At 32.6% G+C, this 18,286-nt stretch overlaps 1 protein-coding gene across 1 annotated transcript in view; it reads left to right on the forward strand.

The window, feature by feature from the left end:
- The window catches only part of LOC123713626 (tachykinin-like peptides receptor 86C), a 39,569-nt gene extending 22,035 nt beyond the window's left edge, over positions 1-17,534 (forward strand). Inside the window, exons 6-9 of the mRNA XM_045667385.1 lie at positions 4,511-4,707; positions 7,912-8,015; positions 14,678-14,770; positions 17,451-17,534. Of these exons, the coding sequence (XP_045523341.1) occupies positions 4,511-4,707; positions 7,912-8,015; positions 14,678-14,724 (348 nt within the window). The 3' untranslated portion in view covers positions 14,725-14,770; positions 17,451-17,534. The remainder of the gene's footprint in view (positions 1-4,510; positions 4,708-7,911; positions 8,016-14,677; positions 14,771-17,450) is intronic.
- Positions 17,535-18,286: the final 752 nt, after the last annotated feature.

Genomic DNA, 18,286 nt, shown 5'->3' on the forward strand with positions numbered 1-18,286 from the left:
CATTTTGTGTATCTCTGTTTGTTGATAACTATTTATGAATGGACATTAATTACGATTAGTTAAAGCGATAACAACAATAAAATAAAAACTTACTGTTTAAGCATTCAAACGTTAAACAAAGTAATACATATTTGCATTTATATTCATTTTATTTAGAGTTTCTACTGTAGATTTATACTTTAATAAGTCCGTAGTTTTAGTGAGATTTGGGATTCTATAACTCTGACAAACTTGAAAATAAATCTTTCTCGATATTAATAAAAAAGTTGTTAAATACAAATAAACCCGTTTCATACTACATCCGTCTCGCGAGCACGCTTTATTTTTGCCATTATTAAAGTCTCAGGTGTCAATAAAGATTTTTAATTTATTAAAAATAATAATTCCAAACAATCTCAACATATCAAATTGGTCTGTCACACACACACTAGTCTAAGTTACATAGTGTTATTCTTATTGCTTCGTGTCTTGCAGTTATGTTGACTATGTGGACCACATTTCGGTAAAAGCCTCCTGTTGAACTTTCCATTTGGATGTGCTTTTTACTTCTTCCATCCTTTCTCTCCAGAAATTATAATTGTTTCATTAGCCAAAAGCCAAAAGCGAAGTTTTGTAAAAAAGCAAAAGCAAAAGCTTCCTATATTTCGGTCCATCTGTCTGTACCTTGCAATATGACCTGCCTTTTTAAATTTCAGTTTTACCGTTAGCGCACCTATGAACTTCGCGTTCTTTATTTATTTACAAAATTAATCGGATAACAAATTAAGACGGCTTTTAGTTATATTGTTCGGAAAGCACAGTTAATGATTATTAATGTCATTGTTATCATTAAAACACGCCTACCGTAGACGGCACTTAATGATAATAAAATAAAATAAATCAATGGCGCTACAACCTTTTTTTTAGGTCTGGGCCTCAGATTTCTGTGTCTGTTTCATGATCGTTTGTGAATTGAATAGGCAAGTAGGTGATCAGCCTACTGTGCCTGACACACACCGTCGACTTTTTTTTTTGGTTCTAAGGCAAGCCGGTTTCCTCACGATGTTTTCCTTCACCGTTCGAGCTATTGTTAAATGCGCACATAGAAAGAAAATCCATTGGTCGAGGATCGAACCTACGACCTCAGGGATTAGAGTCACAGCTGAAGCCACTAGGCCAACACTGCTCGCCTTAATGTTATCATTAAATAATGTTAGGAACTCAATAATAGACGGTGAATATTGTAGAATTATTGTAAGAATGAATTAGCGAGTTACATCCAGTTGTCATGAATGAATAATCAAGTCTTTTGAGATCATCCTAGAGATTACCTAGAGATTAAGAAACTGAAATGATCTTACGACAGTGTCCTAAGACTAACACAATATTAGAGGTGCTGCAATATGTAATATTTAGAACCAGGATCCTTCATTACTCAATAACTAACATAACTATGATATTTTTTGGGATCCGAAGTACATAACTGGAACTTACCATTAAAAATAATTTGGTAATTCTTGTCAGATTACTATAAATTCTTTCCAACCAACGTCCTGTCTCTGTTACTGCCATTGGCGACCTCGATAACGCTTTTAATAATGAGTTTAGCTCTGTCGCTAGTAAAAGTTGCAAGGGCTCTGAGCCTCTGAGCAACTATGATTTTTACCGAACTGTTATTGATAGAGCTCCATTGGTCTTGCACACAAAAACATCGGGATATCGCTGTCATTATTGGAAGTTACAGAGCAAGGCGCTATTTTACAGAACAGTGGGCAATCGGCCACCTGATCTTAAGTGGTGCCACTGATATTGGACACTTTCAATGCCAGAATGCTTGCGAGTGCGTTGCCAGCCTTTTAAGAATCGGTACCCTCTTTTCTTGAACGACCCTAAGTCGAATTGGTTCGGAAATACTTTAGTGGGCAGCTGGTTCCACATAGGCAAATAAAACGCTCAGTTGTGGAAGAACGTCGAGTTGTTGATACGTTATGATGAAATTCAGTTTTTTTTATACTTTTCGTTAGTTCAATTTTTCAGCTGTAAAATATATATATTTATTCTTTAAATAAAACAAGTTTTAAAAAACTTTTTGTTCAATGAATATTTCAAAATATTTATTCTGTTAACTTAAAAACCATTTCTTAGAACTGATTTTTATAAGCGTACAATTCAATTTATTATTTGACATTTAATACTTTATAAAATAAGTAATATTATTTTCTATCTAAAGTATTAAATTGTTTGGCCAGCATTTTTGAATTATGCGTATGCAGGATATTTGATGGCTAATAAAAATTATAATCATGCGGCAGCGTGAAGTTCAAGCAAGGGTTCAAGGTTCGGGTCACGTACCAAGTCACCAACATTTGAAGGCCTAAATGACCTTCTCATAACTCAATAACCGCGAAAATGTTGCCATCTACCGTATTCATAATAGTTTAGTCCTTACCAACTTAAATACTTGTAAAGTAAATTTAGAAAATGCCAAAAGAAACCAAAAAAAATTAATTCTATTTTCTTAACAAATTTGAGGCAACATTATTAAGAAATAACTTGGCACCTTTCGATCTCAATAATTTCATCGATTACGTTATTGATATAACTTTTTATTACATTTATCAAGAATCGGCTGTTTAGTATTCAAACCATATTTTTTGACTGAAAGTAATTGTCATACATGAAGGGTTAGGAGTTCGTTAAGGATAATTTTATTTTTGGCATACATCTAAAGAAGCCGAGAAGAAGTTATTGATTCAAAGATTTTAATTTGGATGTTGCCTGTGGGCGTACTGACTACCGCGTCCGTAAATTAAAATTAATATTATCGTAAATTACGTATACACCCAGAAGTCACCAGGACTTGTTTTTTTTGATATATTTCGCTTCTATGTGCCTAGTCTATGGCTACCGTGGGTATCATCAGTTAAGTCAGCATCAAGTAAACATTTTCCTAATACCATTTATCAAAAATATAAACAAAATTCGAATGTGTTTGACAGAGAGCGACTGATTGCCAGTACAAAAAGCGAGAATGTGGTGTAAAGTACTAAGGCGCTACGCTTTCTTGTAGACATTATGCATAGCATTAACGCCCTCTTTGTACACATAATGTTTTAGCATAATCTACAATTACATTACGTACGTATGTATATCTGCGGTATTAAAAATAATAATTAAGTTATTTTTTGTTTTCTTTTTAAATTTATACCTAAAACCTAACAAGTTAATAAATACTGTTCAAAAATAGAATGTGTTTAAAATTAATTCCATTTTTAAATATTTAATTGTTAGACAACTAAAAACTTTGAAGGCGGTATAGGAATGTATAGGGTTATCAAATTAAATTTTCGAATCACGGTCTAAATGGAAGCGCGGCTTCAACTTTTGTGGGCCCGAATGAGTTCCAAATTCAAATTACTTTAAGGAAATTAACGATCCGTGAATCTACTAACACAGAATGGAGCACCTATATGACGCCATACCATAGAATCATTTTGTTTGTTGATTTGTTTGTAAGATAAATTAGATTTATGTTGTACTACTATAAGAAGGCTCAAGAAACCTATCAAGAAATGAAAGCAGTGCAACGCGTATATTTAATAAATCAATCGGACTTGTAAGTAGAAACGGCTACTAGTTCATAAATAAAAATTTAAAATTTTCCGACGTTTCGCGTGCTTTACAGCTTGCGTGGTCACGGTGACTGAAGACAAAAGGTGTTGAATGTCAAAAGTATCACAGCTGTAGAGAAAGTTGTGTGTGTGTCTAATGGTGTTGTCGTCATATACTTTGTTTTATCAACATTTACCGACAGGCCCATAGAACTGGCTTTTCGGAGTGAGCCTATTTTAAAATATGTAATCTATAACTTTGGATATTGGTATAACTTTGGTAGTAGCTTCAAGGTGCGACACAAATGAGGTCGATCTCCAGCCCAGCACCAATTTTCTTTTTCATGCGCATTTAACATTCGCTCTAACGGTGAAAACATTGTGAAGAAACTTGCTTGCCTTAGACCAAAAAATCGACGTGTGTGTCAGGCATAGGCGGCTGATTACCTACTTGCCTATTAGATTGATAAATGATCATGAAACAGATTTGAGGCCCAGACTAACCGTACTAATTAATCTCTGTCACTGAAGTTATCGTTGTACCTATGACTTTATTATACTGTTTTAGATTTTATTAAAACACATTTTATATACATCTATATTTATTTCTGAATCTGTTGTTTTATGAGCAGCCGTGGCCTAGTCTTAAGCTCTCACCTGTGAGGTTGTAGGTTCGTAGCCCGGACTTTACACCTATGGATATTTTTTCGTGCGCTTTTAAGACTCATATGGAGAAAACATGGGGGAAGTGCCATGTCTTAGACCTAAAAATCGACGGCGTGTGTGCACAGAGTAACTAAAAACACTATACATAGATAAACAATACAAACAAGATTGCTTGTAGGGCCACTATTTATTTTATGCCTTCCCTAATAAATAGATAAGGCTTTTTTTTAATATTTTTAAATATTTGTACACAGGTTGTCCGAATGTTCGTGTTAGTGGTGATGGTATTCGCGTTATGCTGGCTACCGTATCACGCATACTTCGTTCTGGTGTACCACCACCAGTCTCTAGCCTCAGCGCCATTCGCACAGCATACATATCTGGCCTTCTACTGGCTGGCCATGGCCAACTCTATGTTCAATCCTCTGATCTACTATTGGATGAGTAACAAGTAAGTATTATCCTTTTGGACAGACGACAAATGGGTAAGTGCTAATCGGCTCTAGACACTTGCAACACCTCATGCTTGTATGTTTAGGCCTTTGAGAATCAGCTTAGATATAACATTAACAAATGATCATGAAACACACAGAAATCTGAGGCTCAGACCTAAAAAGGTTGTAGCGCCACTGATTGTTTTTAAAGAATCAGGCACTGTATTTAAATACAAATGCTGAGATGCTTGAGATTTTTCAAATCTCGGCCTACTGATACATTGGTACATTAGACATTAAAAATACACGTTTTATTCTGACAAGCACTTACAGGCTAACATAACAAGAGAAAAAAAAATAGATTTCAAAGTGTGAGGGGAGGAGTGTGTGTGGTTGTATTTATAAAGTGCATTCAAAGCTGCCGTAGAACGCCATACTTTAAATTAACACGGATAACAGAAATAATAGCGTATAAAAATGTAATATCCAACAGCAAAAGATTTGTCTTTTTTAGATTTATTAGGTATTTACCTCGTTGAACCAAACAAACAAATTCTTCAGTTTCACTAATGAAGAGACGAAAAAGGCTAGTATATTAGCCAGCACTTTATTGTGGAATATTTATCATCTGGAAAACCGGTGAGCTTTATTCAAAACATATTTTAGATATATAATATAGAAGACTAGATACTGCGACAAATAGTATAGCAATGGTAAACTCAGAGATGGGTTATCACAGTGGTATATACTATATATTAATAATAAAAAATCAATCCCACCCGTATCACCGCGACGTCCGACTAAAAACGCTCAGTCGTGGCATTCCACGGCAATTTGTTTTTCAAGGCAATTGTTGCCGCGCACCACCACTGTGTGGAACCAGCTGCCCACTAAAGTATTTCCGAACCATTTCGACTTAGGGTCCCCTTCAAGAAAGAGCGTACCAATTCTTAAAAGGCCGGCAACGCACTCGCGAGCCCTCTGGCATTGAGAGTGTCCATGGGCGTATCACTTAACATCATCACAAAACAAAATATATAACTTGAAGTTTCGAGTTGTTAGGCGCAAAAGGCACGTTTATCCTACATGATTACGAGACTCATAATGTATTTTCTTTGTGTATATCATAATATCTTTTAAAATATTCTAAAGAAAGATTGATTAATTGTTTCAGGCAATAACAATAAAAAAACATAGCTTACCAAAAGACAGAATTTAGATTTGCTTATGTTTTTGCTAATCTTATTGGCAACGTATCATAGACAAATGCTCTGAATTAATGAGAACGAGAATGAATTAAATTGATTTTTTAATAAAGCAAATTTACGAACAGAAATCTACAAGATGCAAATTCTGGATTTCAAGTAACACTCGCAAGATTTGAATAAAACGATATTGACAATAACATAAGTTCTCGCACGATGTTACTAGGAATCGAAATGAAATTCTTATTTTATTAAACTTTGGTTCTTTATTTGAAATATGTGCAAACTAGCTGGAATTGTAGCTATTATGAGTTTAATGAAACGTTTACGTATGTTCTATGTTGGTAAAGGCGATTATGAAGCGGTCCGATCCGGTGAACTTGAATTGAGTGCGACGCGTTGCGGTGCCATGAGTCACCGTTACGAATGTTTTATTATGTTTTAGTATATGCCAATGCAATAATATGACAGTTTGAGAGTAGATTTATGGTATAATTATAGTTTTATATACGTTCAATTATTGTTAGTTAGTGTTTTTGTTTAGTTCAAAATATACACACGAAACGTTTTTTTAAGTTAATAATAAAATGTCAAAGAAAAATAATATTAAATAAATGAAGACAAAATATTTAAATGAGTCTCATTCCTATAAGTAGTTTTTTCCAGACAACCCATACATAAATAATATAGACATTACAAATACAACACTGAATGTAAAACAACGTTAAACTACTCACTATAAAAATACACATAGATAAACTATGATTTATGATACAATGTTATAAATTGCTTCTTGAATGTAAATTTAGTCTACGAGGTCTGCATGGCTACAGTGAATGGGAGTGACGGTGAATGAGGAGTTGGAAAAGTACAAGTTAGACATTCGATAATATAATAATGCACAACCGCATTATTACATTCGCGCCACGCCGCTTCGTGCTCGCGTTCGACTTTATAAACATACTATTAGCATGAAACATTTAAATAATATTTTATATAGGGCTTTATTTCTTTGAATAAAATTAAATGGTGATCAATATTTTGATTTCTGGCTTATATGGCTTATATTAAATATTATTTTAATATATATTAATATACAGTATTCCGATTCTTCTGTGACATATAAGCCAGAAATCAAAATATTGATCACCATTTAAAGCTAATTGATATAATCTCTAATTATATCAATTTATAATTAGAGATTTAACGTCAGGTATAATGGACCTAAAGGAATGGTGATAAATTAATGTGGAAATTTATTTTAGTTTTCTTCATTAAATTATATTTATGGTGTGTAAAAATGTGGTTTCGATGTAAGGTGGCATTTATGAACATCCATCAATCCATCACGTATATAATTCAGTTACAAGTTGTAGTACAATGATTATACAAAATATGGATTACAATAGTATGTTATTAAATTACGAATTTCTTGCAAATTACGCTATGTTTAGCATTTGCATTAACTCACATCGGGATGAAGGTACTGGCACATAATTAAAATCTCTAAGTAACTTTCTACGTATAATTGAATGAAAGTGAATTCATTTATAATCGTACACTTAATTCTCAAATGTTTGGTCCTTATCAGTGTCATAATAATTAATAAACCTGACAGGATATTAACTAATTTTGTACTAGACACGTTCAAAGTCAACTTAAAGCAAACAGTACTGGTGAGCGGCACCGTGTGTGTTACACGAACCTTTTGGACGGCTAAAAACTTCTTATTTTATTCTTCCGAAAATTTGGCTTCCTGGTAGAAACTGGCCATTAAACAACTCTTACATGACTATTTTTCCAATATAACTTAAGCTAAAAGACGAAATTATTTAGTTGTTGTAAAATGTTCTATGTTAAAAATAAATTTCAGGAACTTGGCCCATTTAAATCTAACTCCTGTCGGTGAAGTCAACAACCAAGGCATATATCATATTATTCAACTCACATTTATGATTTTAATAAGGTCAAAACTTGATTAACACAGTAAGACTATATGATTTATTTTGTCAATAGGTTCAGAATATATTTCCGTTTGGTGCTGTGTTGGTGTCAAACTGTGAAAACTGCGACACCTGACGATCTCAGAAAACAATTAGAACTGAACAAATCATTTTCAGGTATGTATTTTTAGAACTTATACTAATGTGTAGATTACTTAGTACCTAATAAAGTCTTCGAGATATGGGACCAAACGATCTGGAATAGAATGTAAACAGGAGTATAATAAGGAGTATATCCTGCAAGCAGAATTGGTGCCAAATGAAACGGTGTTTGGCTAATTAAAGTCTGCAGCGTTTCGAAACTCGGGCTAACATGGTTACAAAAAACGTGTGTTTACTTATGTACACGCTTTAGAAGTTATACTTTTTTGGCGTAACAAAAAAACGCCACTAACAATAGAAAAAAAATACTCTCATCATTTATCCCTAACGCGCTAAAAGTAGTATAACTTCATTAAATAAAAAAGTGTGCAAAGTAGCTGTCTGAAACATAAAATTAGTTTTAAAAAAATGTAGAGGAAAAAGTTATTAATTAAATTTACGGATGTTAAAATAAAGGAAAGTTTAGTTCACTTAAAAAATATATTATCTACGAACGAATCTGCCAGAAACATTTTTATTCATTTCTATATATCTTTTGTGTGTTGATCGACGTTCCTCTCTACACATCGTTGCATTCGATGGAACCACTGAGAAAGGCTGTGGGCCCATTCGTCCTTAGGCATATTCTTTCTTCCAATGCCATAGAAGAGACCCTCTCGGGTTCGTAGCAATATATCCAGTTGAGTCATCGTCGTCGAACTTAACTAAGATTTGGCGACACCAGTCCATGCAAAGGTGGTTTTGGTCGTCGGTTAAAGTATGGGGAATCCATCTGGTACAAAGCTTCGGACGCCTAAATGTTCGTTTTATATTTTTGAACTTGACTCATACCAATACCTTGTCCGTATCTGCTGTTAGGTCACTCTCATATCTTTCTCTATCATGCGTCGCACAGCACTGATGTTATCTTCAGTAGTCGCTGTTAAAGGACGCCCCTCACGCGGATTATCATTGTGATTGCTACGCCCACGCTTAAACACGTTAAACCAATTGTAAATAGTGGCACGAGATGGGGCTTCATTACGAAATACTACAGCCTATCATAGCTTTGTTGTTGAGTAAGCCCACAAAGAAAGTCATAATAAATCATTGACCGAAAATTTTCTCGCGTTAGGTTCATTTTCACATGTAAGAAGAGTTTTAGATTTGCCGCCAATTCACAAAAACAAATGACAAATGAATGCAATAAACTACATTAGAGTTCTAAAATTTAAATTCAAAAAAAGTTTTCATTAGCAATGTTTTTAACTGGCCAGTTCTAAATATATTCAGTGTTTATTTATTCATTTGGGAAACAAACAGATACATCTCTAAAAGTAGAAGTCAGAAAAGAAATATAAACATAAGAATTAAAGCATTGGATATATCCACAAAAAGTTTCACTGATATAAAAAAGGATATAAAGCAAAACAAAACGTGACATGACAGAGAACAAAATATTTAAGTACACAAGTTACAATACAAAGTTTATAGATCGGTAGAACGACAGATATACTAGTAGCCAAAATAAGAAGAAAGATACAAGGTTTACTACTCGAATAGTTATTTTAACCTATTCTTAAATGAAGCAGTAGAGGAGTGCGAAAAAAGATCGATATTAGTAGTAGAATCAAAAGTAGAACACATACCCACGTATCTCAAATTTTGGAGAGAAATTTTTATTTGGTGTATTAATGGTGTAATTTCGGAGTTTCAATTTGTTTGTTTTCATTATTTGTAATGTCTTCATGTTACGTGGAGCAAGGTTTAATGGTTCCTACAGGTATTATAAAACAAAATAGCTGGCCTTTAAATAAAGACGCGGTTCTCGTCAGTTCTTCTAGTCCGCTTTCCCTCGATTAAAATTTTTGACATTCATAAGTTACCTAAAGTAATACTTTTGACGTAACATAGCGTGTTCTTTATAGTAGTATCTTTGTTTAGTTTATATTAAGCTATTCAGTAACCCATTTTTATCCAAGCAAAGGGACTGTCGCCAACGACTATCTCTAATATTGACAAATGAAATTTGTGTGTCGACCCTCAATACATTAGAACGGGACGGGTAGGTTAAATATTTTAGAAATGTTTACACACTCTTATACAGTTTTGCGTACTTTTACCTTCTTTTTTTAAAAGTTCTGTTTTACATTGAAGGTACTCATTGTTAACAATCCTTTTGCTACCTTCAAAATTGTACGGTGTGTCAGTTCCGGATTAAGCCAGCGCGAGGCCTGTAGCAAATTTATCAAGGGGCCCTTGGCTTGCTTTAACTTCTCAAGTTTAGGGTATTGAAAAAACAAAATACATTTACAAGTAATTTATTTTGGAAATATAGATATCGGCAAAGTAACACTTTTAATATAGTTTTATTTAGTTAAATCATGCTCTATATTCAACAAAGTGAGATTAAGACGTTCTTATAAAAAATAAAATATCTGGCCGCTCGAAAGGTAGATGTGGTATAGATGCTAGTCGAAATATGTCGATTATAACTAAAAATTACGGTAAACAGTTTGTAAAATACCTACTTATTTTTATGATTTAGCGTGACGAAATCGTTAAGAATCTTGCTACAAGTGCGCATTTGCCTAGTTCAATTATTTACGAATTGACTTGAACATATCAATGAAGTGGGATGGTCGAGTCGGAGTAGGGAATAGATAAGAAGTGGTTGTGACACATGCGCACGGGCTTTTGTTAAATTTGAAGTTATACAGAACTGTAAAGTCAGTGAAGTGAATTATAGTGAATCATGTCATTATTGGAGTGTTTCATTTCCTACCATGAGAACTAGATCAACTAGCCCTTACAAATGAAACAAAACTTGTAACAGTTGACAACTATACTTAATTGCATAATACCGAAGAACAAACCCCATAGAACGCAAAAAACGCTTCTTCGCCCAATGCTTTTTCTGTTTTATAGTACCATACATTTTCCACTATCGATTCAGACCTTTATACAATTACTAAGAAACCTGTTCTATAATGAAACGGAAAGTATTCTTCTTGTGCAACAGTAGTTTAATTAAAAAATTGTAAGTGTTATGTAGAATTTGAGTTAAATACCTAGGAAGGAAAACACAGGAAATCAAAGTGTAAGGTCTAGTGAACTTTTATTTTTTAACTATACCTTTTTAATGTGTAATTCTTTTTTTTTTCGTTCTTTCTTCTTGCTTACTATACGGTTGATTTGACAGAAACTATATAATCAGCTGATAGTGGAGTTTCGGAAATTCGGAAATCAAACTTCGTCTGATTCATGTAAATAATTGATTAATTAATATGCCTTTTACCGCCTCAGATACAAACTCATTTTTTATTAATTTTAGCATAGAGGTTATTGCAACATTCTAAGTGTATTTAAATTCCTAGATAACATTCTACAAGTACTTTTAAAGCGGAATTAATGATGTTGCTTTCAATTAATCAAGTTGCATAAAAATTAATTCAATTGTAAGAAAAATTTAAAATGTCAAAAGTCTAAAGATAACTACGAATTTTCCGTTTCAATTCCCGTATAAATTGGGAAATCCGAGGAAAATCCTTTCAATTTTTTCTCCTTTATTTCTCTTAACTAAATCGTACGAGACTTCGACGCGCTTAACAACATAACGCGATGTATTCATTTCGGTTGCGAAAAACTTTTCTTTTCTTTGATAAAGAAAATGTATTATTCCGCAACTTATTACTTACAAATACGGCTCAATCTCAACCTAAGTTAAACTAAAACAGTCGTAATCTCAAATGTTATTTTCTAAGCTATTTAGGTATGTATTTTTTCTTGTAATTATGTTATGACAATAATAAATATTAGGTCCTTACATATGAAATTGGCGTTTTGTATGGGAGGAACAAAAATTCGAATATTTTTAAATATTCGAATTTAATTAATATATTTAATAATAATTTATTTAATATATTTAATATATATAATTAATCAAAATTATACCTATACACGAGAAAGTACAACTAGGATTATTAAATGAAAACTACTTTACAGAAAATTATCTCAAAACAATTAAAACTCACTATCACTACTCAACACGTAGAAAATTAAAAAACGAATTTCTATTACCCAAATACAATAATTTATATGGGAAAAAAACATTAGATTACATTATTCCAAATTTAATAAACTCGATACCAGCTACACTTCTTACGAATATAACAAGAAACAATATTAAATTTAAATTAAAAAAATACTACATAAGTCAAACAATTATAAATTATGCATAACATAAATTATGCCATATACGTCATTAAAATATATATATATTCGAATATAGGAACTCATCCTGTATGTGAATAAGAATTCTCGACAAGAACAGGTTTCCTGCATCGGCTAAATATGGCGCGTCAGTGTTTAGATTTGTTTATGACGTTTTACGTGCAATTTTAAATCGTTTGAATGGTTTGATTGTTATAAATTTACAGTTTATATGTCACTGGCCTTAGTATATATATATGTGTGTTAATGATTTAATTATGTTCGACGTCCTGGTGGATAGAAAAACTGTGCACAGTTTGTGTTTCCACCACATCAACTACCTTTATATTAAGAACACTTATACAACAATAAATAAATAAATAAATAAATCAAAGTATGAACCATTGTTTTCTTTGCACTTTTGCCATCTCATAGGTAGTTCATTGATCCCTTTACTAAAAAAACCAGTCGGACGGGAATCAATAAAATCTGTGAAGGCGATTTGGACTGCCCCATCAGAGTTAAATTTTTTCCCTTGCAAGAAGTTGTCCAAATTTGGAATAAAATGGTAATCTGTTGGAGCAAGGTCCGGGAAGTACGGAGGATGTCTTAGACATTCCAATTGAGCTCTTCTAATTTGGTAGTCGTCTGTTGTGCTGCGTGTGGTCTAGCGTTGTCGTGAAGTAGCAGTGGCGTGGAGCGATTGACCAGCCTAGGTTGTTTAGCCGCTAGCTTTTCCATCATGGTTTGCAATCTCAGGCCGTCCACGGGGCTTGTTGTGCAGGTCGAAATTTCCAGAACGAAAACGTTGGAACCAAAAACGAACTGTGTGTGTTTTCTTTTGCAACATGACCGCCGCCATACACATCATTCATCCTTCGAGTCGTTTCCGCAGCACTAGTGCCAAGGCGGAACTCGTACTCGTAAATAATGCGATACTTTAAGTTTTCCATTTTGTAAAATGAGTGACGCAAACAGAAAAAAACGGAAGGAAAAATCAAATGAATGACGGTCATCGCAGCACAAATACATGAGTAAATAGCTGTACAAATTTGAATTTGAAATTCCTAACCAAAGAGGAGGTATTTGAGGTCAAAGTGGCCAATACGACAAGACGCCAATTTCATACGTAAGGACCTAATATTTGAATATGATGTATGACTTGTTTCATGACTTTTGTTTTTAATGTGGGCTGGTTTGACGCGAAAAAAAACTAAAAACAAAATAATATCCTATTATATTAATTTAAATATCGTTATATTAAAATTAAAGACACAAATTATTTAATTAAAGTATATTAGTCTAGATGCCTTAAGAGTAGTTTATGTAGAAAGTCAAAAACTAATTTTGCATGAAAATGACAGTATAATCTAATCTTGATCGTCAATTCTATAAATAATAATAATAGGTCTTAGGTTAGTTTTACGAAGTTTGTCAGTCGGTATAATCATTTTAGATAGTGAACAGTTATTGTTTAATCATATTTATGGGATTTAATAAAGTAAGGTATCAAAACTGTCACATCTGGGTTGACATTCTTTATATTTAGCAAGTAATTGTAATGTAATGTACGTGTCATAGTTAGTATTATTATTGTATGGTTTGGTAAGAAAATACAGCCATAAGTATATGTTTTTTGTATTTTGGCAATCTCTACATCAAAGCTTGTAAAATATATTTTTTAAATTAGCGTTATAGAAGATTTTTAAAAGCAGTAATTAAATATAACTGAAAGTGACATCACTACGACGTTTATACAAAGGAGCCCGAGCGTCAAGTGTTATGCTCTGTGCTTATCACAGACCATTACTTAACATAATAGAACTTTTTTCTTTTGCGTTTTTACCTTATTTATTTTTAATAATAATATTATTGTAAGCGTTTAAAGTTGAAGCAACTTATAATTTCTATTTCAACAAGCATACTTAATGGCCCTTGGAGGTAACCTATTTCGTCGTATTACGTTCGTAATGCGCATCTAAACTTGAAATTCAGTTCTATATATCAATACATTCCAGGGTATCATAGCAATATGAAAGACAGAGTTGGTTATTCATAATAAACAGCAAAACTTATTGTTGAAGTACGATTTCATAGAGATACTAAACGTCATAGGCGAGATTTATATTTAAAGAATACATTTTAAGGCACTTTCGTAAAACGGTATTTTTTTCCTTTCAGATAGAAAATAAATAGTAGTCAGTAGTAATCTATCAGATTAGGTTGATAACATTATTGTATCTGTTTCGTGATCATTTGATATCAGGAAAGTCAGTCATATGTGCCTGACACACCCTAATTATGTGTAAGGCATGTCGGTTTCCTCACGATGTTTTTAAGTCCATTTATAGCTGATGTTCGAACCCACGACCTCAGGGATGATCCCTGAGTCGCACACTGAAGTGACAAGGCCCTGAAGCAGTAATAAATGTTATTAATCATTATTTCTTTGTGTGTACGTTATTAATAACAGCTTGTTGTTACAGCGAGCCACAGACATTGCCGCGAAGCGTCGTCGTTCACGAGAGCCTGACATTCGCGACGTCGGAGCAATCCGTCACGCTCCCTTACGCCGAATGGTAATATTATATTGCTAATTAATGAACAATACTTTAAAAATATTATTTACGTAAAATTGTACGTGTTGAACCCGTTGGAAAGTTCAATTAGTGATATCAGTCTATTAAAAACTATTATACATTTAGTTCAGTGAAGTTAATTATATTAAACAGCTGCATACGAGTTTATTACCTGGTACAACACTTAGAAATATAATTTTATTTGAGCGGAAAAAGGAGACAAAGAAAAAAAAGTGTCTTGACCTCCGAAACGAGAATCTAACAACGCTTCCTGTGCCACCTCCAATTGCTGGCTTACAGCTGCAGCAGGTCCTGATCCAGCGTTACCTAGGCCAACCAATTACTTTACAATTATCTAGAAATATGTAATAAAATAGAATATTATTTGAATAGCGGAGTAACAACTAATTAAGATCTTTACATAAACTTTAATTAACATAAAATGTAGCTTACATTCAGTCAAGGCCAAATTAGCAATTACGTATGGAAATCTTGATGCTCAACACTGATATCGAAGGATTTATAGCACAAAAACTAAAGGGACATATTTGTTATATAATAGACATTCTCCATGTCTATAATATAATTTATTATCCTAAAAACTTAATTTGAAATCTGGTCGTTAATGTTTAAAAGTCAACTATATAAACGATACAGATGTGTATACAAATCCTTAAACAGTTGAACTGTTCAAATCCCTTTGCAAAACATTTTCAGTAAAGTCGTAAATGTCTCAGAAAATAACTATAGGTCAATGAACCCGATGAATAAAAGTAAATTGTTGACAAGGCATAAGTCGATGTTGTCAGTTCAACTAACTCATTTTTCTCTTTAGCTTAATAAATGGCATCCTATTTTTGTATAGAATTCATTTTATATGGTATGTCTACTAAAAAACATATCATAAGTTTACAGTAACAGAAATCTTTCAAATTTTACGTGATTTTAAAGGATTAAACAGTACTTAAGGAGCTGGATATATTCGGTAGTGCGCTTATTAATTTTAAAGAAAGCATTTTTTAAGGTCCTATCTCGTACCTAATACGATGTTTTGCTGGTAAATATTTTTCTGCTTAAAATGACTGGTATTTTTATTTTGTCTTGTATTTATTTTAATGTTTTTTGTAACATTTATGTGTTGTAATTGTCATACCTTTGATAAAACATTTTGTAACGTATACAGTAGATAGAAAAATAAAAAAAATCTTAAAATAAATGATTGCCAGGATGTGTGGTCTGGCTACAGGACTTAATTTTTGTTATTTTAAATATATGCAATTATTAATTTAGTCGTCAGAGGGAGACAAAAATAAATTTTATTTTAATGTTTAGTACTACTAGTTGTGCAGTAATTATTATAAAAAAATATCTTGTCCGATCATTGTTAATATGATATAAGAACTTATGAATCACGCTAAAGCCAATCAGATCCAATCGCCTTTCTCGCAATCGTGAGTTGGCACACAGTGGTGCTATAATCTTGTTCAGGTTTAGGCCTCAGATTTCTGTATCTGTTTGATGATTATTTATCAATCTAATAAGCAAGTAGGTGATCAGCCTCCTATATCTGACACAGGCCTTCGAGGTTTTGGGTTGCAAGGCAAGCTGGTTAGTTTCATCACCATGTTTTACCTCACCGTTCGAGCGAGTGTTACGTATAAGTCCATTGGTGCACAGCCGAGGATCGAACCTACGACCTCAGGAATGAGAGTCGCAAGCAGAAGCCATTAGACCAACATTCGCGAATATGCAAAGAATAATGGAAATTCATACATAGCAATTAGGTATTAATATAAAACCAAAAAAAAAATAGTATACATTGAATGTGAAAAACAAAGGACTCGGACGAAAATTTTCCTGTTATAACAGAATAATAATGTTACAAAAAAAATAAAATAATGAAATTAGTATGAGTTCTCGTGTACAATTTTTATTATACTTAAATTATTATATATGATAAAGGCGGAAGATAATGCTAGCCAGTTCCAATATAGCATTTAATGTAAGAATGTGTGCGTGTACTAGTGTACACATGTAAGAATTGAAACTTCTTTATAACCTTATTTTTCGAAAAATTCTCGACTATATGCAACTTTACAGAAATTGGTTAAATAAAGTCAAATAATAAAGTCTTTGAAAAGGCTTTTATTATCATAGAACATGAATACAAATAATACAATTATTTCATTTTACCTTATACAGATTTTACCTTTAAGATTATTATAGAATTTCATTAATTGTAATATACTTATTACCGTTATTATTCTATATTATTCATTGTTATCGTTATTATATATTTTTGTCAGTAATAGCTTCGAATCTCTTCGAATCACCGTGGAAAAGAAAACGTATAACGAAAAAATATGACGGTAATTTTTTTTCCAACGCTGCTAAAGAAGTTTCACTTCAATAATAATGAGTAGTCGTGCTTCAAACGAAACTTATTTAGATATTAACACTGTTTTAACCTTGGCCTTATAAAAACTAATATACAAAGGCTCATTTATCTTTAAAACTCCTGTCAATAAAAAAATGACTACCCAGTATAAAACAATTCAACAATTCAATCATTGAGCTAAACTGCTATATGTAGATAAATAAATTTCAATTGGTTTGAATTATGATTCGAACAACTTACAAAAGCATTTCCATAAGTCACTCTAGCAGTATTCTCTTACAGGGCAGTCGAACTTTACGTTTGCGATGACAAATGGAAACTCGGTAAAAACGAGAAAACGCAGTGAAGAAACCAAGGACGGCTTTGTCTGTGATCATCGGCTATAAATCTAAGTTTTATATTGTTCTAGTCATCTGCTCAATTCATTCCCATAATTATTTGTAAATAAATATTTTTATATATAGAGAATACACTTCATTTACTGTTGAATTGTAACTTATTAATAAAGTGTTAATGTGATGATTTTCTTTCTTTACTCATCCTTTAATATTTAAGTATACCTCCGGGAACTTGATAAGACTTGCAATTTTGACGTTATTTTAAACTTTCAGGACAGGAGTTACAGATCTTTGAGATAATACTATTCTGTTGCATTTTCTTCGCCCAACGCTCTTTCATCTTGTCACATTTTCACTATCGATTTCAAACTTTATACATTCTCTAACAGTCTTAAGCTATACTTCGCAATCTTTTTAATACTCGGAACAAACGCAGGCTGCAATTTATCCGTTCTAGACTATCTAAAGGTAGTAATGTTTTTTTGGGAAAAGGGATACTCTTCTTTAATAAAATCTCAGTGGCTCTTTTATCTCTGCCTTTTAATAAATTTAAGAAATGTATTAAAGAAAGCTGTGTAAAAAGGAGAACTACAAAGTTAACGATTATCTAGTTGATAAAAGGGCCTGTGACTAGTGCTAGATCGGCTGCTTCTAATTAATTTGCTATATTTGCTTTAAAATAAGTGATGTTTGATGATTTGCTATTTTAAAGAAGTACCGAGAGAAAAACACTTTTTGAACGGATTAAAGCTATGTATTATTTTTAAAACTTATAGTTAT

This window comes from Pieris brassicae, chromosome 8 (genome assembly GCF_905147105.1).
Source record: "Pieris brassicae chromosome 8, ilPieBrab1.1, whole genome shotgun sequence".
Taxonomy (NCBI): Eukaryota; Metazoa; Arthropoda; class Insecta; order Lepidoptera; family Pieridae; genus Pieris; species Pieris brassicae.